This window comes from Natator depressus, chromosome 3 (assembly GCF_965152275.1).
Source record: "Natator depressus isolate rNatDep1 chromosome 3, rNatDep2.hap1, whole genome shotgun sequence".
NCBI lineage: Eukaryota > Metazoa > Chordata > Testudines > Cheloniidae > Natator > Natator depressus.
Genome location: NC_134236.1, coordinates 146,972,593 through 146,997,103, shown reverse-complemented (window position 1 = coordinate 146,997,103; position 24,511 = coordinate 146,972,593). Strand labels below are relative to the sequence as shown.

Below are 24,511 nucleotides of genomic sequence, written 5' to 3'. Positions count from 1 at the left end.
TGGGGGTGTTAACTTCAGTGTCCTGCCATATTCTAAAAATCAGATTACATTTTGTCTATCTTCATTCACTGTGTGATTTTGATTGACTAGGGTATTCTTTACTACCATTTCCAAACTGCTGAATAGAATTACTGTGAACTAATAAACAGATTATGCACTCCCCTCCAACAACAGCTGCATTGAAGTAGTACTTCAAGTGGCCATACCACTCTCCAAGTAAATTTTGCCTATCATTTACAATGCCTCCCATGAGTAAGCTAGTATGACAGACTAAAAAAGCAAGAGAAAACAAGGATGAGGGATATCAATAAATTAAATCTAAAGAAAAATTGTTGGATAAAAAGACTTTGCTCCTTTCCTAGGAACAGAAATTACCATGATGGCTCAGATCAGTGGCTCATCTAGTCCAATATCCTGTCACTGACAGCATCCCATACTAAAGCTTTGGAGGAACTTTTAGTAGACTGAGATGGAATAATCTATCCATAGGGAAAGCTTCTTTCCAACTCCTAATAATTAAAGGCTGTTTTAGTCCCTCAAGAATGAGATTTTTATATCCCTTCTAAATCTAATTGCTTTTTTTAAATTAATTTTTTATTGGAACTGGATGTTCTTGTTACTTATAACATCCAATTCTTTCTGAATTCTGCTAAATGGCAAAGTTTTCAAAAGTTTGTGTGTGTAACAGTTACAAAGCTTTAACTTTCTGAATCTCAACATCTGTCATTAAATAATAGTCTGCCCCCCATAATTTCCCACAACTGTGAAAATTTAAATCAATAAAAATAATCTGTCAGTTATTTAAAAATAAAAATTGAATTCTGACAAACTTATCTATGTAGTTAGTATACAAAAGTGCTTTTGCTTCTTTTCAGAGAAAGGTGCTAGGTGGCGCTTAATCTTCAGATCTTTACACAAAGTTCATTTCTTGGGGGGGGCTTAGCAAGTGATCAGATGTATAGTTATTAGGAGCAAGTAGTTTTCTGCTTTGTACGGTTGGTCCAGTATGCATTTGTATAGTTTTTATTTTTGTAGTTGTACATTTTTAGTTTATCTGAAAGCACGCAGGGCAAGGGATAAGTACTTCAAATTGAAACCAAAACAAAAATGAATTACTATAAAAGCAATAGGCTACAAATCTGTTTCAAGCAAGCTGTTATAACAGAACAGAGCTCACTGGAATGCATTAAAATATTTGTAATATCCTGTGTGCTAGCAAAAATGTTTATTTACCCCTCATACAGCTACTCGTAAATACTTAATGCATTATGATGATTGTGGATTATCAAGACACAAACATGAAACTTATGTCTACTGAAATTAGTAAATCAGTAATGATCAACAATTCTAATAATTGGGCCACCCACGACTTTATCTGAAGTCAATGGAAAACACACCTACTCAGCACTTGTGAAAAATCAGACCCATTGATTTAGGAGCCTAACTTTGCTATTTTTGAAAAACAGGCCCTGTTTAAAAAAAAAAAACAAACAAAAAATACTTTATTGGTACCATTTCTATCTACAAAGAGCCAAGGAAAATATGCTTTAAAAACAGGAGATTTTATTTGACAAGCACATCATTTATTTTAAATTAACAATTCAAAACCCAAAGCATGTCATTTATCAATGTTAACCACACGTTCCAGATCAGCATTTCACAAAAATCAAAATTTCACAGTTCAAACTATTTCAGAATATGCCTCCCGTAAGAAACTATCTCCCAAAGTAAACATTTTTAGTAAAAGTGCAGGTGGAATTTTAGTATATTTTGAAAGTATATCTTAAAGGAACCTTTTTATTTTGTTTTTTAATTGCCTGGTTATATTAATAAAGACTTGGCAAAACCAGAAATCCACTGAATATAGACTGTTACACTGTCCTGTTTTGTTGCTTTTCTCATAAAAATGATCCAGCTGGTTTTTTTCTTTCAATTGGCATTTTGGAAGAGCTCAATCTCAAGAAAACCAGCCTGCCAGTTTGACATGCAGATAAGCTAGATATGATGACTGATACTCTGAAAGTACCTTATATAGGAAAAAATAACATGTTCTACATTTTTCTTGTTTTATAGCAGCATAGTAATAATTAATAGTAGCTAAAGTGCAGACTGGTAGCTACATGTATCCTGGTACAGTACTCAGCAATGAAGGAAAAATATGTGTGGCCCCTATGTAGCTGAGTATGCAGTTACTGTGCTTTCTTCTTTTGATAATTTGACACTGACCATGTGCAAAGCAGAAATAACAATGTTCCTCTCTAAAGCAGAGTGAGACAATAAATACGCCAGCAGGCGCAGCAGCCCAAGGCAGAATGATGCATTATTGGCAAGAAAAAGTATTAGACAGATCCTCAACTTGTATAAATAGTTGTAGTTCAGTTGAAGTCAATGGAGCTAAAACAAATTTACAGCAGTTGAGGATCTGGCCTTGTGGCTCCATGGACATCTGCAGTCCAGAGCCTCATCCCATAATTATGGATTCTTTTTTATTACACTAGCACTCAGAGGCCCTTATCAGACTGGGCTTTCCTTCTGCTGGGTGCTATACAAACAATAGATTTTTAGTGTAACAAATCTTGGGAGGCTGTGGTAAACAGTTTTTTTTATTATTATTAAACAGTCTTCATTTACAGAACCAAGCCAACAGCCTAAACTTTGAATACTTGGTGACACCATCTAACCTTTTGGATACATTTTATTGCTCATATAAGCCCCATTTTAGGCCTTGCCTTCCTTCTTAATTTTTGCTCATAACTATGTTAAAGACTTAGGTAGTGCAGGCTTTTCCTTAACTGATTGTTCTGTATGGCTCTGGCAGTTTGCTCCTTGAGGTCCTTCCTTAGCACTGTCTAAATGAAGAAGTTGAACTGGTTTAACTTTTCTTTTACAAATCAATTTAAAGTGCAAAATCCTTCACAGACACTGTTATTTCAGTTTAGGAATGACATTTTGATTTAGCTTTCCTCTGTTGCCAATCAATTTAAGTTAAACTAAAAAAGCCTCATTTAAACCAAAATAAGTCTATGCAGGGCACTGCACAAGTTTAAAATAGGTTTAAATTTAAACCTTAGGTTCAACTGATGCAGTTTTCTCATGTAGACATGTCCTTCTACACTTTCTGGTAGGTTTCCTTGCTTTATGGTATTCTATGACTCTCCAAGTCTGAAATGTTTTTATCCTAACTCAAACACATATCCAAAGTATAACTATCAATTGTGATGATCATTTTTTAAAACATGACATTTGTGATCCATCACATAATGACAGATATTTGACCTAGTGTAAACACAGGCATGGGTGTTAATGTGCAATGCTTCCAATAAATGTATTAATCCCAATTTCTAAAAATATGAAAATTAAAATGTGATACTCCCAAATGTTCGTATTTTTGAAGTGTGAGAAGTTACATTCTTTAAAAAAAGAGGTGTTTCCTAAGGAGGGAAATTAAGTACAGCAAAATTAAATAAATTTGTGGAGGAAGAGTAGTGTTATAATATGGCATAAACAGGGTAATCTTCTAAATCCAGTGTCAATAGTGTACAGTGTGAAGCTGTTTATCCAGTATTACATCCTATACCTGAATTCAAGTTCCTGGAAAAGTCATGCAAACCACTTATTTTTTTACTAGTACACAATTTTTCAAAGTGAGTACAGATGAAGTATATATAGAAGCTAGAATTTGGAAAGGTTCTACAGCAATGGAATTAGTAGTCAGAAAGGCTCCAAACCTGTAACTGGCTCCAAGTGGGTAGACCCCTGCACCTTCCTGAGCCAACTACAAGACCAAAGTTTGATCAAAATTCACTAATAAAACCAAACTGAACAACTGCATAAGCTTTAAGAATATTAGACAAAACTGAGCAAAGACCATTGCAAATGTCCAAAAAAACAGTTAACTCACAATACAGTGCAACGTAAATCATAATCTGCATTACAAATACTGTTTTAGTGCATACACATGTATGTGATTAAAACAAAACTCTATCCACGAAGCCCTGCTGATGAATGGTCCCCTATACATATGCAAGCTTTGAAGTGTACATATATGTATTTTTCTGACAGGGATCTGGGTCTTATCTAAGAACAGTCTCTGCAAAATTTGTGAAAATAGTCACTAGCTTCCAAAATTACAAAGTCAATAAGTTCGCCCAAAAAGCAAAGTCAAAAATTTTAGAAAGGGCTGCTTTATGTACCAGATCCAATCACTTTTTCAAATGGAGAAATTCATTTTAATCCTTACTGAGAAATTTATAGATTAGACTGTGAAGAACCTAGAATTCTACCATATTTCTCTTCCACCTTCTACTGTTTTATACACCACAAACAATCTTTTATGACTGAAATTCCTGCTAAATATGTAAGCCAGCAAACCAAAATGAAAATCAAAAACATGGAGGTTTTTCCGTTTTCATTGCAAAAGCAAAAGACTGATAAGCATGGTTGTCTCTGACCTATACTAAAAAGTCTCTCAGTAATTTCCAGAAGTAGAGCATAAATTTAAAATAATTGCACTTATACTTCATTTCTTTTCCAAAAATTTTGATCAATAACAAGATTCAATACTTTTCTTCTATTGAACTCCACTCATAAATATACTCTTACTCACACATCCACTGTTTGAGTAAACATGTTTACATGTGTAAGATTTTAGGGCCAAACTTTCACCAAAAACATTAGCAGGCTAAGGACTTAGAATTTCTTAGATTCTACATTGGCACTGTCATGTACGTCATTAATACTAACCATCTTATTGGTTTCTAAGTTAGCATTCATTTTGTGGTCCATATTCTGTAAGAGCGATGGAAGATCAAGAACAGAAGAAATTATATAATGAGGTACTGGGGAAGTGTTTACTGGCATTGTCATTGTTTTATTTATCCAGACAGTTGCTTTCAAACCTGCATTCAGGCCTCCTTGAATATCTGTGTCTAGTGAGTCACCAACCATCACACAGTCCCAAGGCTGTACTCCTAGTAGATCACAACAATAAAGAAATATAGATGGTGCTGGTTTCTCTTCTTTCTGTTCTCCTCCCACAACAATGGCATCAAAGTATGGTTGACAGGCACACGCTTCAATCTTCTCCCTCTGAGTCTGTTTGTCTCCATTAGTTAATAAAAGCAAGCGGACCATTTTTCGAAGTTCAGTAAGCATGCTTCTTGTGTCCTCTGTTAGGGTTAGATGCTGGAGGCGTGTAGTTTTCCACAGGAAATAACATTCTGCCGCCAGATTTCGATTAGCCTCACCACCCTTTGTTTCTTGTATTGCTTCTTCCCAATGTGAGATCCTTAAATCAGTAATGCACACCTTAGCTGGATCATGACACTCTTTGAGGAGTTTTTCTTGGACTTTATCACAAATCATGTGAGCTTCTCCTTCATCACACTGATGTTTTGACTGCAAGACATTTATTACCTTTAACAAATGTAAAGGGAAAGGAAGGTTACAATAAAGCATTACACACTAAGGGCCAGATTCTACCACCCTGGCTTACATGAAGTATTACTTTCTTTCACAGCAGTCCCACTGAAATAAATTGGGTTACTCCTTGAATAATGTATTATTCAACATTAGTAAGGATGGCAGAATCTGGCCCATAATTTGAAGTGATGTATCACAGAATTAATAAAAAAACAAACCCATAAGCATAGCTCCACTGCATCAGGAGGAGCCCTCAGAAGGTACTGTGCTTTGGCTTCCCTCCAACACCAGAGGGTAGGTGGGAGGGAGCAAGAGACAGTAAATTACTTCACCCCTGAGTGTAACATACACATAATATGACCACATTAGGGAAACCTCGGCGGGGGGGGGGGGGGTTAATCCTTCATACTCCCACAGGGTCTAGCACAATCTAATGCTGAATGTGTGATAGTGTGGTTTTCAGACCCATGGTCTAAGCTGTTATAAATCTCTGAAGAAACTGGTTAATACTCTATCAATAAGTGATGGCAACTTCAGAGCCTTGTAATTTCTGCGACAAAATCACAAACAGTAACACACAAAGCCTGATTATGCAACCTTTATTTAGGATGACTAAAGTAAGGCCTCAGATATGAAAGGGATGGGCACTACTGAAAACCCTAAGCAAGGAATGGTGTGTAAGCTGCCCCTCGCCAGAAATAGCCCCAAGCAGCATAATGCTTCGTACACGAACCTCCCTCTTCCACACACCTCCCTCTTCCACGTTGCTTTGGCAGATCTACAATCACCTCCCAAGTCAGCTCAGCAGCACTGAGCCGCCACTCGGCCTGCTCCCCACCCCTTCGTTCCTGGGCCACCTAGTGGGCACACAGCCCCCATCCGTGTGCTCTGACCCAGGTAGCCCACTCGGCGTGCAAGCGAACTTGTTATTTCCCCTTAATCCTCTGCACAGCCACGTAGCCACAACCCGCCCAGAGCGGGTAATGTCAGGTGTCCCTCGGCCACGTATCGCTGACTGTGTCCCCCGCGTGTAGGACACGGCAAACGCCAGTGCCTTACAGCGAGCCCAGGACGAAGGGGTTAATAATTTTACGGGGCGGGGGGGGGGGCTGGCTATGGGACAGCACATGATGCTGTCCCCAGGGTATAATTTTGGGGGCTGCCGTGCCCGGGGGATGGCGGCGGTGTGGGGGGGGGAGGGAAGAGGGGCTGCCGGGCCCAAGGGATGGGGGCGGAGGGAAGAGGGGCTGCCGTGTCCAGGTGTGGGGGACAGGCGGCGGGGGCGGAGCAGCCCCTCCCGGAGTTGGTGGTGTCACCCTTGCGCGCCGAGCCAGCCCGGGCCGGTACCTCCTGTATGGCCCGCCGGCCCGCGGCGGCCGTGTCGACGAGCGTGTTGTCCAAGTCGAAGAACACAGCCTTGACCCCCTGCAGCCCCATCGCAGCCTCGCGCCCGCGCCGCCGCCGCCGCCGCCGCTGCTGCGCTCGGCCGGCCGCGCGCTCCTCTACATCTCGCGAGAGCTGCGGGTCTCTCAGGGGATTCCCAGCAGGGTGGCCAAGAGAACGGGAGCGGAGCGGGGTGGGGCAAGGAGAGACCAAAACAGCGCGAGACCGCGTGCTCGCGGGCGGCGTGTGCTCTGTCGGCTTACGTGGTTGCGCGCGCAGCGGGCCCTGTTGGGTTCTGGTTCCGACCCGCGGTGGCGGGGGCGGGTTTCCTGCCACGAAGCTCTTCTCCGTAGACACGCGCTGGCGCCGCCCGGATAAAGGGTGGAGCGGTGATAAGGGTGCTAGTCTGACGTTAGGGAACGAGCGTCGCCCTGGCCGCCTCCACCGTGTGTCCTGGGCATAGTCCTGGCAGCCCCCGCCACACACATCCCCTGCCCTGGGCGCAGCTGTGGCTGCCTCCCACACACCTTCTGCCCTGGGCAAGGCCATGACAGTCCCTCCCCTTCCCCTGGGCACAGCCACGGCAGCCCCACTACCTCCCCCACGCCCTCTGCCCGGGGCACAGCCGTGGTAGCCCCTGTACATCTCCTGCCGTGAGCACAGCTACGGCCTCCCCCCATATCCCCTGCCCTCTGCACAGCCAGGAGTCTGACAGCCCCGCCGGAGCCCATCCTCTCCAGGTACATCCCTTGTGCACAGTAATGCCAACCCCACCATATGCCACATTTCCTCTGCCCCCTCACTGAGCACAGCCACAACCACCTTGCTCCATACCCAGTCCGGAGCACAGTGGTGCCACCATGTGGCAGGCACGGCAGACCTTGGGGTTATGAAATGGGCCCCTCATCATCTCACAAAATCGGGTGACTGGGCAACAAAATGGCAAATGAAATTTAATGTTGATAAATGCAAAGTAATGCACATTGGAAAACGTAATGCTAACTATACATATATACTGATGGGGTCTAAATTAGCTGTTACCACTCAAGAAAGAGATCTTGGAGTCATTGTGGATAGTTCTCTGAAATCATCCACTCATGCTGCGGCAGTCAAAAAAGCGAACAGAATGTTGGGAATCATCAAGAAAGGGATAGATAATAAGACAGAAAGTATCATATTGCCTCTATATAAATCTATGGTAAGCCCACACCTTGAATACTGTGTGTAGATGTGGTTGCCTCATCTCAAAAAAGATATATTGGAATTGGAAAAGGTTCAAAAAAGGGCAACAAAAATGATTAGGGTATAGAACGGCTTCCATATGAGGCGAGATTAATAAAACTGGGACTTTTCAGCTTGGAAAAGAGGCGACTAAGGGGGGATATGAGAGAGGGCTATAAAATCATGACTGGTATAGAGAAAGTAAATAGGGAAGTGTTATTTACTCCTCATAATACAAGAAAAAGGGACCAACAAATGGAATTAATAGGTAGCAGGTTTAGAACAAACACAAAGTATTTTTTCATGCAACGTACTGTCAACCTCTGGAATGCCTTGCCAGAGGGTGTTGTGAAGGCCAGTACTATAATGGGGTTCAAAAGGGAGCTAGATAGATTCATGGAAGATAGCCACTGATGGACCTGTTAGCCAGGATGGGCAGGAATGGTGTCCCTAACCTCTGTTTGCCAGAAGCTGGGATTGGGTGACATCAAGTGATCTATGCCCTGATAACCTGTCTGTTCATTGCCTTTGGGGCACCTGCCATTGGCCACTGTCAGAGGACAGGATACTGGGGTTGATGGACCTTTGGTCTGACCCAGTGTGGCCCTTCTTATGAGAGGAAAATTCTGCACCTTAATGATGCATTTCCCATAATTTGCACTACACTGGTGGCAAGCTGCAGATGAAGACTGAGAAGGTGTGCTTAAGAGTTATTGCTGCTTGCATGTTCCTCAGTGTGGCCTGCCTTTGGAATATCTAAGAGTATGTCTACACAGCAACTTCACACCTGCAGCTGGCCCGTGCCAGGTGACTCGGGCTTGCGGGGCTGGGGCTGTTTCACTTTGTGTAGATATCTGGGCTCAGGCTGGAACCAGGGCTATTGGACCAGTGAGGTCCCAGAGCTTGGGCTCTAGAACGAACCCTGAAAGTCTACACAACAGAGTAGAAACAGCCTCACCGCAGCCTGAGCCATCGGCGCCAACTCTGTGGGTGCTCCGGGGCTGAAGCACTCACTGAGAAAAAATGGTGGGTGCTAAGCACCCACCGGCAGCCCCTCTATCAGCTCCTCCCCAAACCCCCAGCACCTCCCGCCCGCCGGCGAGCCCTGCGGATCAGCGCTTCCCCCTCCCACCCTGCACCTCCCGCCCACCGCAATCAGCTCTTTTGCGGCGTGCAAGAGATTGGAAGGGAGGGGGGAGGAGCAAGGATGCAGTATGCTTGGGGGAGGAGGCAGGGCTGGGTGGGAAGAGGTGGGGCAGGGGTGGAGTGGGGACAGGAAGAGGCGGGGTCTGGGTGGGGCCTTGGGGGAAGGGGTGGAGTGTGGGCAGGGCCTGGGGCGGAGCTGGGGGGTCGAACACCCCTCGGCACTTTGAAAAGTCGGGGTCTGTGTTCTGAGCCCTGTAAGTCCAAGTCAGCCGGCTGTGGGTTTTTCTTTGCCGTGTAGACATACCCTAATTGAATGAGGAGCTCATGCTGGGGGATGATAATAATTTCATGGCTATTGTTGCGGGTGGTGATAATGAACATGCTGTAGATTTAAACAGGTAAGGACATGAGTTCCAGGCTTGCATTGTGGAGACTATTCTATTTGACTATATTTAGTCTTTTGAATGAGTGTCTTGACAAACCTGGAGGGACATTGGCTTACTGAACCCAAACCACTATCATTTCTTGGTCCTGGGGGGAAATAGAAGAGAAATGTTATTCCAGGTACCAAAAAAAAAAAAAAAAGCAAATAAAACAGGTCTGCCATCCTTACTAATGTTGAATAATACATCCGAGACAAAAAGAGAGGATATAATGAAATCCACATCCTTACCCCCTCAAGCATCACAAGCCAAAAGCGATGGGGTTCATTGAAATAAAGGTTGGTCCTCCAATCTCAGAGTCAGTCCAGCAGGAGTGTAGGCAGGTAGCAATATTTGTGTCGTCACCATGCAGCTTAGTTTTTCTAATGATGGGCCTAGAACCCTAGATCAACAATCATGATTGCTGATCTGCCCTCTGTTGGTGGAATATTTAATTTGATTTGAGATCTTTACTTCATTGATTGTAGCTTTTTCCTTATGGCTTGGTTTCTGTATGTGCCGGGGCTGTGAAGATATCAAGTATTTGAGTATGTTTTGTGCTGTGTGCATGCTGTATTTAAATACATTAAACCTTCTTGTATCACTGTGCACAATGTAATTCTAGTATCCTCATTGGATTAAAATATGCTGCATAACCTTCTGTGTTGTATCACATATTTGTGTTGTAGCACATAATTTTGTTGGGACAAAATGCACAACTACTAGAATGTAGACATCCATGTAAATCCAGAGATCTCTCTGCCTAGCTCTGGCTTTTTCACACTGTCTACAGATCCAGAGGAGGAAGGAAGCCGGAGACCCCTTGGGAAGAGGAAAGAAAGGCTCGTGGAGTGAGAGCCCAGGTGATTGGTTGGGAAGCGGTAGGTGAAGTAGTGGGGGAGGAAGGATGAGCTGTGAGCAACCCACCAAAGAGGAAGTGATGGGGGCTGGGTGGGGGCGGCACACCATCTGCAGAGCAAGGAGAAAGAAGCGGGAGGGAGAGGAGAATCTTTAGGTAGAAGAGAGTGAAAGGGGAGGGTAGGTGGTGGGCAAGAGCCTACAATAGTATATATAGAGGTGGGGATTGTCTGTGGGATGGGGGAGCAGAGAGTGACACTGGTAAGGTTTTATTTTAAAAGTGCTTGTTCTATTTTAATAGCTGTGATCTCTGGGCACTGATAGCCAGTTTCAGATCTTTGTTCTGAGGGCCATGCAGGGAATTTTTCAGTCATTCTGAAAAGCTGATTGCTGTTGCAGAGAGCTGGGAAGAAATGCAAACCTTGTCTATGTTAAAATTGTAAATAGACCACTAATTTACAAGACTCTAGTTACCTAAAAATAAAGTTTGAAAGTCAGTTATTAGAGCAGGGGTTCTCAACCTTTTTCTTGCTGAGGCCCCCTTCAGCATGGTGTAAAAACACCAGGGCCCAGTGGGGGCAGGAGGGGAACTCAGGGTTCCGGGCCGGCGGGGGGACCCTTGGGCATAGGCATAGATTTACTTCTGTTTGCAGAAGTGCTGGGGTTTGGGGCACCAGGTTTCAGCCACGGGGCTCCACAGCCCCCCTGAAAGGGCTCACGGCCCCCCAGTTGAGAATTACTGATCTCGAGTATATTGCAGCTTAGAAAACCCTGAGCTGCAGAAAGTCTGGAAATTCTCAGTCAAGTTACCAACTCTAAATTCATCTTTGCCTTTGTTATCATCTTTATTTATTCTCCACTTACTAATGGGCAAACCCCCACTACTTGCTATAAAAAGGATAGACAGACAACCCCAGGCACTTCTCTTGCTTCCCCTGTGAATCTCATTCTCTGCACCTGAGATGACAAAAGGAAACAGCTGTTGGACTCAGGGGAAGGAATCTTGACCTGATAGTCTGGTCAGTAATCTGCTAAAGCATGTGGTGAGAAAGTTTGCTTTGCAACTAAAATAGTGTCTTAAGTAGATATTAGTACGTGTTTTAAATTTTTCTTTTAACCATTTCTGACTTTTATGCCTCATTACTTGAACTCACTTAAATACATCTCTTTGTAGTTAATAAACTTGTTTTACTGTTGACTCTTACGCAGTGTTGTGGCGGTTCAATGACAAGACAGAACACAGCTTTTAGCAAGCAAGCAGGCTGGTCTCTGCTAACGGGCTTCTGCCTGTCAGCTTTCCACCTTCCCCTTTATTCTCTCTCTCTCCCCCCGTGCATTACATTCTCCAACAGATAAAAGGAATACACTGGCTTTGTTTAACATTCTTATTTACCAATTTCTATCTACCGCATTCCTTGCTCTCGGGCCTTGAGCCCAGTCCTGGGAGGCTTCCCATGGTTCATATCATCTTGGCGAGATTCCAAGGTTGATGCCCTTGAAAGGAGCTGTGTGTGCACTACTCCTACACAACACTCCGGGTGTGCCCTGAATGTTGCCAAGCGCATAAACCTTTATGAATCCTACATCCCCTCCTTTTTTGTTTATTTGTGCTCGGCCATCTCATGGTAGCCATCAATTTGCATTTGCAAGCCAATTAACTCCCAGACAGACAAGGTCATAACTCGTGGAGCCTGCCAGGGCGGGTCTCGACAAAGCCTTAACAAAAAGGAATACATTGTACACAGCAGCAACAAAAAATAAGCTTAAGAAGGTAAAGTGTGATTGGCCTGGCCCCGATTAGCCATGCTAGAGTACTGGGAAGAGAGGTTCGAGTAAGCAGCGAGCATCATCTCATTCCCAGTTTCCTCAGGGTGATGACATACTGAAATAAGGCACGTACCTAACAATTCTTCAGCTGCTACAAAATCAAATAAACAAAAGTGGGTAACATTTGCTATTGAAGCCAATCTTTCCCATAGGTTATATGTCATTCGGGCCTGTAACGGAGAAAGCGCTCCCGAATCAACCCCTCCAGGAAATAGCAGGTACAAAAGGCATACAATCAGTACAGAATTAGCAGTAATTTGGGCGAGAATTGCCACAAACAAGGTCTCAAGAGTCTCTGGCTGTTGGTTTGCTGCCAGTCTTCGTTGAGCCGCGGCGACCAATGCTTTTACTGCTCCCCATGTCACGGGCTGGTTTGGGACGCTACGCCTCTTCTGTTTCGGTCCCGCCGTTGTCGACCCGGGAGGCACCACGGTCTCCTCCAAGGTCAGCTGAAAATCCGGTATGGGGTTCGACAGCCCTGGTGCCACGCCATGCTGTTTCAGTGCCGGTCGCACACACCAGGCCGGAGCCCACAACGGTCCTGCAGGGAGAAACACAGCAGCATATCCCCAACCCCAAGTAATTAAAGGCACTGGGCCCAGCCACTGCGGATCGGGCAGCTGATGGTAATAGACACGCGGTCTTTCCATTTGTGAAAATGCCGATCCGCGGGGGTCTGCTGATCTGCGTTCAGCGTTAAATTATTTAAAGGAAACAAAAGGATATGCAGTTGTTGCTGAATGTCTCCTAAGGTTTGGAGACGCAGCTCCCCTTGTTTTAATTGTTTGTCAAGCAAGGTTTTTAGCGTGCAATTTGCACGTTCAACAATAGCTTGGCCTGTGGAATTATAAGGGATCCCGTGTCTGAGACGGACGTCCCATTGGGCACAAAAGGTGAAAAGTGCTGTGGAGCAATAGGCTGGGGCATTATCCATTTTTATCTGGCTCGGGTGACCCATAACAGCAAAACAGGCTAGCAAATGGTGAATAACTTTGGGAGTGGCTTCCCCACGCTGTGGGGTCGCCCAAAGGAATCCCAAATAGGTATCAATGAAAACATGTAAAAATGAATAGGGGCAGAATTGTGGCACGTGAGTGACATCCATTTGCCACAGCTGATTCGCTGCGGTACCTCTGGGGTTAACGGCATAAAAAAAGGTAGGGGCAGCAGCGGCACAGTGGGGGCAGGAATGAACAATAGAACGTGCATGATCAGCAGGAATAGAAAACTGTCGGGCCAAGACAGAGGCAGACTGATGAAAAAAGGAATGGCTTTCAATGGGGTCAGAAAAAAGGGAATTTACCTGACCACGTAACGCGCGATCGGCGCGCGCATTGCCTTCAATGAGTAGCCCAGGCAGAGGGGTATGACTGCAAATATGAGCAACAAAATAAGGGAAATTACGAGTGGTGATGAAATACTGTAAGGACAAAAACAGGCGAAGAAGGTCCGCATCGACCTGAGGGGTAATGAGGGCAAGGGGTAAATGATCAATTACCTGATAAACATAATGCATGTCCATGATCAAATTAAAGGGACAATCAGCAAAAAATTGAAAGGCCAAAATAACAGCAGCTAATTCCAAGGACTAGTAAAGCTCTCCAAGCGCTGTGCATGCAAATATTGTTGTACAAGTGAATGAAGCGCTTTCAGCTTTTCTAGAGGGAGGGGCCACTAGTCAATCCATACGGGCTCTAAGGATTGCCATACCAATGGTAATGCGGATGGCAAGGTGGGTGAGGGAGGATTTTGGGCCATTATATATTAATATCGAGGGTGGTGTCCAGCTTTGTAAGTAAATCATGGCCCCAAATATTGAGGTGGACAGGGAGTACAAAAGGGCGGATTGTAGCAAGGGCACAGCCTCCTGGTTTAGAGACCGTGACCCAAGACAAACTTTGGCGCCCGGGTTTGCTACCCTCGATCCCCCACAACTCTTTAGAAGGAACTGTTGGCCAACCGACCGGCCACTCCGGATCACGAATCACCGTAACGTCAGCTCCAGTGTCCACCAACCCTGTAAAAGGAACATTATTTAAGAGAAGTGTTAACTGAGGTTTCGAGGGGTGGACCGACATTGTCAGAGCAACAAGTGGAGAGGACGTATTGTGAGACGGCGACTGAGACAGCGTCGATCCAAAGCCGTTCCCGCCCCAGGCTCGATCCTCTGCGGCTGGCACCTGATAGGGGACTAAAATCAATTGTGCAATTGATCGTCCACGCGGGAGCGATTGCGGAAGATGGGTCCACACCTGAACCTTAATAACACCAGTGTAATCAGCATCGATGACTCCTGGGATGACAAAAAAACCCTGTTTCCCAGCGTGTGAGCGAGGGAGAACCAGACCCACAAATCCGGCAGGGAGAGGTCCCGTCACCTGTGTAGGTATGGCGCAAACCTCCCCTGGCAACTGAAAATCAGCGTCCTCCTGCATAATCAAATCAAGCCCTGTACTTCCGGCAGTCGCCGCCCTCATGGAATCTATGGATTGTAAGGCAGAGGAACAGTTGTCTGAGTGGGAAACATCCCCGTTTGGCCCTGGGTTCGGGGGGGACCCGTCGTGCGGTTTCCCGACCCGCTACGACACTGATTAGCCCAGTGATAGCCCTTCCGACACTTGGGGCACTTCTTTGAGGGGCGGGCGGGCGCCGTCGATGAGCGGCACTCCCGCTGAAAGTGACCCTCCTTACCACAGCGGTAACAACGCTTCCCCTCCTTCCCGGTTTTTCGCAGGGCGGCAGCCAGAACTCCAGCCTTATGTGCTTGGGTTCCGATGTTTTGGCACGCCCGCAGCATGTCCGACAGCTCTAGAATTCCAGAGGCTTGTGCAGCCTGGAGAGCACAGCGGCAATCCTCGTTCGCATTTTCAACCGCCATTTTTAACAGGATCTCCTGAGCTGCCGCAGGGTTATCCACCTGTCGGAGGATAGCCTCCTGCAATCTGTTGGTAAAATCCATAAAGGACTCTGATGCACCCTGACGGATACTGGCAAAGCTTTTAGTAGGCCTGCCCGAATCCGGGACCTTCCGGAAAGCATGCTGGGCGCAGGCGGAAATAATGGGGAAGACGGCCTGAGGGAGTTGAGACTGCAGCTGCACGGTAGCAAACTGGCCCTCCCCTGCCAACTGCTCATAAATGACACCTTGCTCTCTATATACCTGGGCTTGGCGTTCCGCCATCTGCCGATACTCACTAAGCCAAATAACATACTGACTGGGTGTCAGCATCATGCGCAACAGCGCCTTCCAGTCTTCAGGGATCAGGGAGTACCCACTACCTAGCCCTTCAATGAGACCACGCACATACGTGCTAGTCAGGCCGAACTCGCGAATCGCTTTCTTTACCTCTCTGATCACCGAGTAAGGCAAACTGACCCAGTCTGCAACCTGGTTGCCCTGGCCATCATCCTGCCAGGTCACAGGACAAACTGAGACCAGATCAGCCAGCTCCTCTGCTGTAAGATCTGAGCGAGTCTTCGCTGCGTGAACCATTTGTTGCACCAGCGAAAGCCTCTGAGCAGACGCAGACGACCCCCCGGGGGGCCCCGGAGCATGGGGCCCCACGGGCGGAGGGCGATCACACACCGGCTCCGGTGGGGAAGGCCAGGGAGGCAGTGGTAATAGAGGCACTGGGGGCGAAGCAGGGGGAGGGATGGTTGCAGGAGCGGACAGGGGTGGCGGGATCGGCAGCCCCTCTGTTGGCGCGGGAGAGGGTCTTTCTGAGGCGACACACTGTGTCGCATCGTCAGGAGGGGGGATGGCTGCAGGAGCGGACGGGTGTGGCGAGATCACGAGCCTCGCGAGGGAGGGCCTGTCCGAGGCGACACGCTGTATCGCGTCGCGGCAGAGGTGCCAGGCATGTAAAGCCTGCACGGGCGCCCGAGGCTCTTTGTGCAATGTCTGGCCCAACCGCTCCCAGTCCGCTAGCTTAAGGGTTCCGGCTTCAGGGTACCACGGGCATTGGGCACTCACTTCCTGTAGCAGGAGAGTGAGTTCTCGAGCGGGGCAGTCATGCTGAGCCTTACGCAGCAAATACTGTAGCTCATTGCGGTGTTGCACTTGCAAAGCAGAGAGGGAGCTTCCCATACTTACCACAACGAAAAATACTCACCGGGATCCACGAGGCGGATGAGTGACGCGTCTGAAACCCTTGCCGGGCGAGGTGAGTGCTGAGGGCCCCACGTTTGGGCGCCAGTTGTGGCGGTTCAATGACAAGACAGAACACAGCTTTTAGCAAGCAAGCAGGCTGGTCTCTGCTAACGGGCTTCTGCCTGTCAGCTTTCCACCTTCCCCTTTATTCTCTCTCTCTCCCCCCGTGCATTACATTCTCCAACAGATAAAAGGAATACACTGGCTTTGTTTAACATTCTTATTTACCAATTTCTATCTACCGCATTCCTTGCTCTCGGGCCTTGAGCCCAGTCCTGGGAGGCTTCCCATGGTTCATATCATCTTGGCGAGATTCCAAGGTTGATGCCCTTGAAAGGAGCTGTGTGTGCACTACTCCTACACAACACTCCGGGTGTGCCCTGAATGTTGCCAAGCGCATAAACCTTTATGAATCCTACACAGTGTGTTTAAGTTGAAGTGTCTGGGTAGCTATTGAAGGTAAGGAGTTGGCATGTTATTCCATTAAAGGTATAATGGACTTAACATATTTGTACTGTCCAGGAAAGGGCTGGGCAATACAGGACATACATTTCTGGGGGAAGATACAGGACTGGTGGTGTGTTGGGATCTCCCTGCAATATAACCAAAACCAGTGCTTAATTGGTAATGGTAGAGTTGCTGGGGCTCAAGCATCATGCAAGCAGCCGTGCAATGCTCCACAGACATTCCTCTGGCAGCTGAGTGACGTGGAGGTGGAGGGTTGCACTGCTGCTTGAATCTCTTGTGTACACAAAAGAACTGATGCGGTAAGTCCAGAGGCGATGGGGCTATGAACTGCCAAGTCCAAGACTCAGCCCCGGCACAAATTAAGCACCAACTAATACTGGTGAGAGCCCAATGTAGCTAGCAGGCTGCAGTTACATGCAGACGCTCAAGGTGTGGCTTGCATGCTGGGAGACTGTGAGTGGCCCAGATAGGAGCTGCTACAGCAAGGCGTCATAAGGCACCCAAAATTGCAGGGCAGGGATGACACAACCCCCACTAGTCTGGATTGTGCCATGTTATATCACAACTGGACATAGTAAAATTGATTTCTGACCTGTATCTGCAGTGTGGTGTCTCTGAAGACTACTGGTGAATGGGCTTGATTGGATTCTGTTGAGTCCGTTGTGGACAGTGACAGATTCTTTTGTGGAAGGTTAATACACCTCTACCCTGATAATAACGCGACCCGATATAACACGAATTCGGATATAACGTGGTAAAGCAGTGCCTTGGGGGGGTGGGGCTGCGTGCTCCGGTGGATCAAAGCAAGTTCGATATAACACGGTTTCACCTATAATGCAGTAAGATTTTTTGGCTCCCAAGCACAGAGTTATATCGGGGTAGAGGTGTATTAGATACTGGGGTATCCAGCCTTTACAGTGAAGGCTGTCTTTTTGGTTTTACCTAAAACCCTAACTTGGCTATCAGTATTAGGCTTAGACGAAAAAGTTAGAGACCATCTTTACTATGAAGAGATCCCAGTCTCTCTGTTTTAAAACCACTGTAAGCCTGAGAAGCAGTTAACCCATCTCCCTTTAGTCCTCTCTCTTTCCTGTTATTGTGGTGGCTCATCCAGTTTTACAACTTCTAGTTCGCACACAAACAGCAGAATGATTCCACGTCGCACGCAAACAGCAGCATGATTCTACATCAGCAACTCCCCAGGGTGCTTAACAGATACCTTTACCTGAGGTAAAAAGAACAGGAGTACTTGTGGTACCTTAGAGACTAACAAATTTATTTGAGCATAAGCTTTTATTTTGAGCATAAGCTGTAGCTCACGAAAGCTTATGCTCAAATAAATTTGTTAGTCTCTAAGATGCCACAAGTCCTCCTGTTCTTTTTGCGAATACAGACTAACACGGCTGCTACTCTGAAATCTGTCTTTACCTTCGGTGGAAACTTAACAGCCAGTGGGTTAGGTGGAAGAGTATTCCATTCCACATGGAGCAGGTCCTCAAAGAATCAATCCTGAAGCACTTACATGAGAGGAAAGTGATCAGGAACAGTCAGCATGGATTCACCAAGGGAAGGTCATGCCTGACTAATCTAATCGCCTTTTATGATGAGATTACTGGTTCTGTGGATGAAGGGAAAGCAGTGGATGTATTGTTTCTTGACTTTAGCAAAGCTTTTGACACGGTCTCCCACAGTATTCTTGTCAGCAAGTTAAGGAAGTATGGGCTAGATGAATGCACTATAAGGTGGGTAGAAAGCTGGCTAGATTGTCGGGCTCAACAGGTAGTGATCAATGGCTCCATGTCTAGTTGGCAGCCGGTGTCAAGTGGAGTGCCCCAGGGGTCGGTCCTGGGGCCGGTTTTGTTCAATATCTTCATAAATGATCTGGAGGATGGTGTGGATTGCACTCTCAGCAAATTTGCAGATGATACTAAACTGGGAGGAGTGGTAGATACGCTGGAGGGGAGGGATAGGATACAGAAGGACCTAGACAAATTGGAGGATTGGGCCAAAAGAAATCTGATGAGGTTCAATAAGGATAAGTGCAGGGTCCTGCACTTAGGATGGAAGAATCCAATGCACCGCTACAGACTAGGGACCGAATGGCTAGGCAGCAGTTCTGCGGAAAAGGACCTAGGGGTGACAGTGGACGAGAAGCTGGATATGAGTCAACAGTGTGCCCTTGTTGCCAAGAAGGCCAATGGCATTTTGGGATGTATAAGTAGGGGCATAGCGAGCAGATCGAGGGATGTGATCATTCCCCTCTATTCGACACTGGTGAGGCCTCATCTGGAGTACTGTGTCCAGTTTTGGGCCCCACACTACAAGAAGGATGTGGATAAATTGGAGAGAGTCCAGCGAAGGGCAACAAAAATGATTAGGGGTCTAGAGCACATGACTTATGAAGAGAGGCTGAGGGAGCTGGGATTGTTTAGTCTGCAGAAGAGAAGAATGAGGGGGGATTTGATAGCTGCTTTCAACTACCTGAAAGGGGGTTCCAAAGAGGATGGCTCTAGACTGTTCTCAATGGTAGCAGATGACTGAACGAGGAGTAATGGTCTCAAGTTGCAATGGGGGAGGTTTAGATTGGATATTAGGAAAAACTTTTTCACTAAGAGGGTGGTGAAACACTGGAATGCGTTACCTAGGGAGGTGGTAGAATCTCCTTCCTTAGAGGTTTTTAAGGTCCGGCTTGACAAAGCCCTGGCTGGGATGATTTAAACTGGGAATTGGTCCTGCTTCGAGCAGGGGGTTGGACTAGATGACCTTCTGGGGTCCCTTCCAACCCTGATATTCTATGATTCTATGGAGGCTGAGGGGCTGAACAAGCACAATTTGTTTCTCACCCTTATCCCACTAGGAGTTTCTCCCATTACAATTCATGCCAAAGGAAAGCGCAAGTTAAATGTAATGCTCAACACTGGCTGAAATCCATTACAGTTCATGACCAAGAGTTCAAACCAGGAGCTTGTAATTCAACACTTCTTTTAGTTTGGATTTCCCTTATTGGACAAGAGAAACAGGGTGAGGCAGCAGAGAAGCCAGTGAGTTCATATGTAAGAGTTCCTTATCAGCCTCCTCCTCCCTCTCCTCCCAAAGAAAACTAGAGACACGGTTTAGGGGCAGAGTCTGGCAAAAGGCAAAGCAAACTCCAACCATGGCTATGAGCAGCTTTGCTACGGAAATAGATGCAGTTCTTGATGCAGCTGAAGAGAAAAAACCCGAGGAGCTGCTGATCACGTACAAGGGGGTGCTATACCCTAGTGTGTTGTGTTGTGCTGAGACCTTCCAAGCATTGGACACCATGGAAGTTAGAAAAGATGATGTGTTCCTAGCTACTTATCCTAAATGCGGTAAGTCTGGATTTTTTTGGTGCAAAATTGAAAGAAAAGTGCTTAGATGTCAAATATATGTGATCATTTTCGAAGACTGCAGAAAAGCACTGAAATTCAAATGCTACATGCAGTAGTAAATCCTCATTTGTCACAGGGAAACAGTGTGCTAGTGAGCCATGTGTTTTCCTCTTCCATAATTTCAGATGTGTGTTTCATCTAGCAGTGATAGACATGCTGCTGGCTGTAGTAACTTAAATACAAAGAATCATGCAAGATTATGGAGAGCTTAAATATACAAGTGTCAGGAAATTTTAAGCTTTTGATTCCTATAGTTGCTGTAATTCTGCCTTTTTGTGCCTATGTAGCATTATACCTTCATATATATGGTGAAGAGATGGGGGGGTCAGTCCACAGAATTCAGAGCCAGAACAGAATCCGAACTGCCCCGAAACTTTGTTAATAACAAACTAATGGCAGGCTTAGAGCTGTACAGTGGTATAAAGAGGCACGGACCCCATCACTAGTTTAGAACAGACACAGACAAGACAGTTCAGACACAGGTCATGAAGGATGGGATTTTCAGAAGCAATAAGCGCTAGCCTAATTCTGCTCTCGTTGAAGCAATGGGTGTAAAGATAGGTGGATGCTAAGCACTTTTGAAAATCCCACTGTAAGAGATGGTATGAATTTAAGATGGGAATAGGATCCTACAAGGAAAGACTTTGTAGGAAATATGTTTTGAAGAAGGCTTTGAAGGAAGAAAGGAGTTTACTTGATGCAGGAGAAAAGGAAGATTTTTCTAAGCAAACTGAAAAGGAATCTGATTGGCTAATAGGTGATCTCCAGTCACATTATATACGAAATTTAACCAGAGTATCTATAAAAAAAAATTAATTATACTATTGGCCTTGCAGTATGTAGGCAGGAATGAGAAAACACTTAAGTTATAACTCCATTTACTAAATAAGCTATTCTTGGAGCTGCAAGTTTTTTCTGGCAGAGCCGTAGGCTGAGCAATTGCAGAGAGACAATTCATAGGAGATCCAGGTAAAATAAATTGAGAGATTTCCAGTTTATATATAGGCAGGGATGAAAGTAACTTAAAGGACTTACCTGTACTCCGGAGTCCTGATGAGGGGGCGGGGCCTTTAAATCCCCAGGCACTTTAAATGAGGATTTAAAGGGCCTGGGGCTAGGGCTGTGGGAGCAGCAGCTGGGAGCCCCGGGCCCTTTAAATCACCCCCTGAGCTCCCAGCTGCAGAGGCAACTGAGAGCCCTGGGGTTTGGGGGTGATTTAAAGGGGGCTATTTAAAGTGTCTGGGCCAGATTAACTTTTTGTGGGCCTGGCACCAAACATATTTGAGGGCCCCTGTCATAAATATAAAGGGAAGGGTAAACACCTTTAAAATCCCTCCTGGCCAGAGGAAAAACCCTTTCACAGCTAGGATAACCTCGCTGGCACCTGACCACAATGACCAATGAGGAGACAAGATACTTTCAAAGCTGGAGGGGGGGGGGGAAACAAAGGGTCTGGGTCTGTCTGTGTGATGCTTTTGCTGGGGACAGAACAGGAATGGAGTCTTAGAATTTAGTAAGTAATCTAGCTAGATATGCATTAGATTATGATTTCTTTAAATGGCTGAGAAAATAAACTGTGCTGAATGGAATGGATATTCCTGTTTGTGTTTTTTGTAACTTAAGGTTTTGCCTAGAGGGATTCTCTATGTTTTGAATCTAAATTACCCTGTAAGGTATTTACCATCCTGATTTTACAGAGGTGATTCTTTTTTTTACTTCTGTTAAAATTCTTCTTTTAAGAAACTGATTTTTTTTTTATTGTTCTTAAGATCCAAGGGTTTGGGTCTGTGGTCACCTATGCAAATTGGTGAGGATTTTTATCAAACCTTCCCCAGAAAGAAGGGGGAAAGATTTGGGAGGATTTGGGGGGGCGGGGGAAGACGTTTCCAAATGGCTCTTTCCTAATAAATAACCCGGTTAGATGTTTGGTGGTGGCAGCGAAAGTCCAAGGGCAAAAAGTAAAATCGTTTGTACCTTGGGGAAATTTTAACCTAAGCTGGTAAAAGTAAGCTTAGGAGGTTTTCATGCAGATCCCCACATCTGTACCCTAGAGTTCAGAGTGGGGAAGGAACCTTAACAGCCCCCCTAGGGAAAGAAGAGGCCAGGGGCAAGAGCACAGCAGGGCATGGTGCGGGGGGGGGGGGGAAGGATTGGTCCCCAGTTGGAGCGAGGCAGGGGCCGGGGCAAGATGAACACAGTGAGGCATGGGGGGAGAATTAGTCCCTGCTGACTAGAGCAAGGCAGGGGCTGGGGGCAAAAACATAGTGGGGCGGGAGCTAGGGTTGGTCCTTGGAGAAAGGGAAGGGCTGGGAGTAAACTGCAAGGGCAGCAGGGCTGGGGAGGGGGTAAACAGGATCCGCCCCACACACCCCTGCCCACATAGAGCAGGAACCTACCTTCTCCCTGGTTCTAGCCCATTCTCTTTGTCTCTCTCTGCACCAAGCTGAGGGTGGGGGTGCACTGAGAACAGGGCTGGGGATGCAGGGTCTGGGAGGGAGTTAGGGTGCGGGAGCAGGCTGGAGATTGGGGTGCAGGGTCTGTCCAGGAGCTAGAATGAGGGAGGGGGCTCAGGAGGTTGGGGTGTGGAGCGCTTACCTGGGGCAGCTCCCATTTGGTGCAGGTGGGTATGTGGGGTGGGGGAGGGTGCAGGAGCTCCCGTTTGGTGCTCAGGGTGGGGATGTGGGGGGGTGCAAGAGTCAGGGCATGGGGTGTGGGAGGGTGCAGGAGTCAGGGCAGAGGGCTGGGGGTGTGGGCTGGGGTTGCTCCCAGCTCCCTGCCCTGAGCGGCTCACGGCGGGGGGCTGGAGGGGGTATGCCCCCTTCCACAAGGCCCTGCCCCCACCTCTTCTCTGCTTCCTCATGCCAGCAAACAGCTGATCGGCAGCAGGGAGAGAGAGTGAGTGGGGGAGGGGGAACGCAGCACACTGGGGGAAGAGGCGGGGGAGGGGGGAGCTGGGCTGCCAGCGAAGCCTGCCCTGCAGCAGCAGGACAGAGCCCCGGGAGAAGGCAGCACCAAGCTTCTGCCCCCATAGGAGAGAGCAGGGAGCAGAGAAGAGCAGCCAGGGCCCCTTCCGAGCATGGGCCCTTTAAATAGCCACTGGAGCCCCGCCGCCGCTACCCCTGGGCTCCAGCAGCCAGGCTCTGGTGGAAATGTAAAGGGCCCAGGGCTCCAGCCGCTGCTGGGAGCCCCAGGCCTTTTAAATTGCCGCCTGGGGAAGCCGGTCCACCCTGGTACAGCGCACAGGCTCTTGCCGGTACGCCGTACCGGGGCATACTGGCTTACTTGCACCTCTGTATATAGGGTTCTTATTCAGCCAGAATAACACAAATCAGGAAAATCCATGGCTACGTTCTCTTAATGTAGCTTAACAGTCAACTGTAAAGAAACAGGAAAGGCATCTCTCATACCTCCAGAGCTCACTGTCCTGGTTTTCATTAGCAACACCCTTTCTCTGCTTCTTGTGAAAATAAATCAGCCCTTTCCTTTTTTATGAGTCTGAGCTTAACTAGGTTCCTGATTGCCCTGGCTGTGGGAGACACTCCCAGCTGGGATACCAAAACCCAGGATGGGATTTAACCCTCATGTTCCAACTTCCTGTCCTGCTTGGCAGAATCTCCCCCCTCACACACCAGTAGGTTAAGGGTGCAATAGCACCACTTTTGGGGGATACATGTGTCAGGGGTCCCTCCTCACTCTGAACTCTAGGGTACAGACTTGGGGACCCGCATGAAAGACCCCCTAAGCTTATTTCTACTAGCTTAGGTTAAAAACTCCCCAGGCACAATTTCTCCCTTGTACCTTGGATTTAAGTAACGCTGCCACCACCAAGTGATTTAACAAAGAACCAGGGAAAAGGACCACTTAGAGTTCCTCTTCCCCCAGCAATCCCCCCAAGCGCTTACACCCCCTTTCCTGGGGAGGCTTGAGAATAATATCCTAACCAATTGGTTACAAAATGATCAAAGACCCAAACCCCTGGGTCTTGGAACAATGGAAAAATCAGTCAGGTTCTTAAAAGAAGGATTTTATTAAAAATATAAAAAGAAAGGTAAAAATCATGTCTGTAAAATCAGTTTGGAAAATACTTTACAGGGTATTCAGATTCAAAACACAGAGGATCCCCCTCTGGGCAAAACCTTAAAGTTACAGAAAACAGGAATAAACCTCCCTCTTAGCACAGGGAAAATTCACAAGAAAAACAAAAG

The 24,511-nt window shown here is 46.6% G+C and overlaps 2 protein-coding genes across 2 annotated transcripts in view; one reads left to right on the top strand and one right to left on the bottom strand.

The window, feature by feature from the left end:
• Positions 1–1,618: 1,618 nt before the first annotated feature.
• Positions 1,619–6,899, bottom strand: NANP (N-acetylneuraminic acid phosphatase). Its single transcript, XM_074947075.1, has 2 exons — positions 6,769–6,899; positions 1,619–5,415 (listed from the first exon to the last, which is right to left on the bottom strand). Exons 1-2 carry the CDS (start codon positions 6,856–6,858, stop codon positions 4,690–4,692), a joined length of 816 nt encoding a protein of 271 aa, XP_074803176.1. The 5' UTR covers positions 6,859–6,899; the 3' UTR covers positions 1,619–4,689.
• A 2,972-nt stretch (positions 6,900–9,871) lies between these two features.
• LOC141984538 (sulfotransferase 6B1-like) overlaps positions 9,872–24,511 on the top strand; it is a 35,126-nt gene continuing 20,486 nt past the window's right edge. The window contains 4 exon segments of the mRNA XM_074947614.1: positions 9,872–9,892; positions 10,387–10,474; positions 10,569–10,631; positions 20,100–20,246. Of these exon segments, the coding sequence (XP_074803715.1) occupies positions 9,872–9,892; positions 10,387–10,474; positions 10,569–10,631; positions 20,100–20,246 (319 nt within the window).

Coding starts and splice junctions, on each gene's coding strand:
- NANP (XM_074947075.1), bottom strand. CDS start 6,858: ATGGGGCTGCAGGGGGTCAAGGCTGTGTTCTTCGACTTGGACAACACG. Junction 5,416..6,768: donor GCCGGCGGGCCATACAGGAG/GTACCGGCCCGG, acceptor CATTTGTTAAAG/GTAATAAATGTCTTGCAGTC.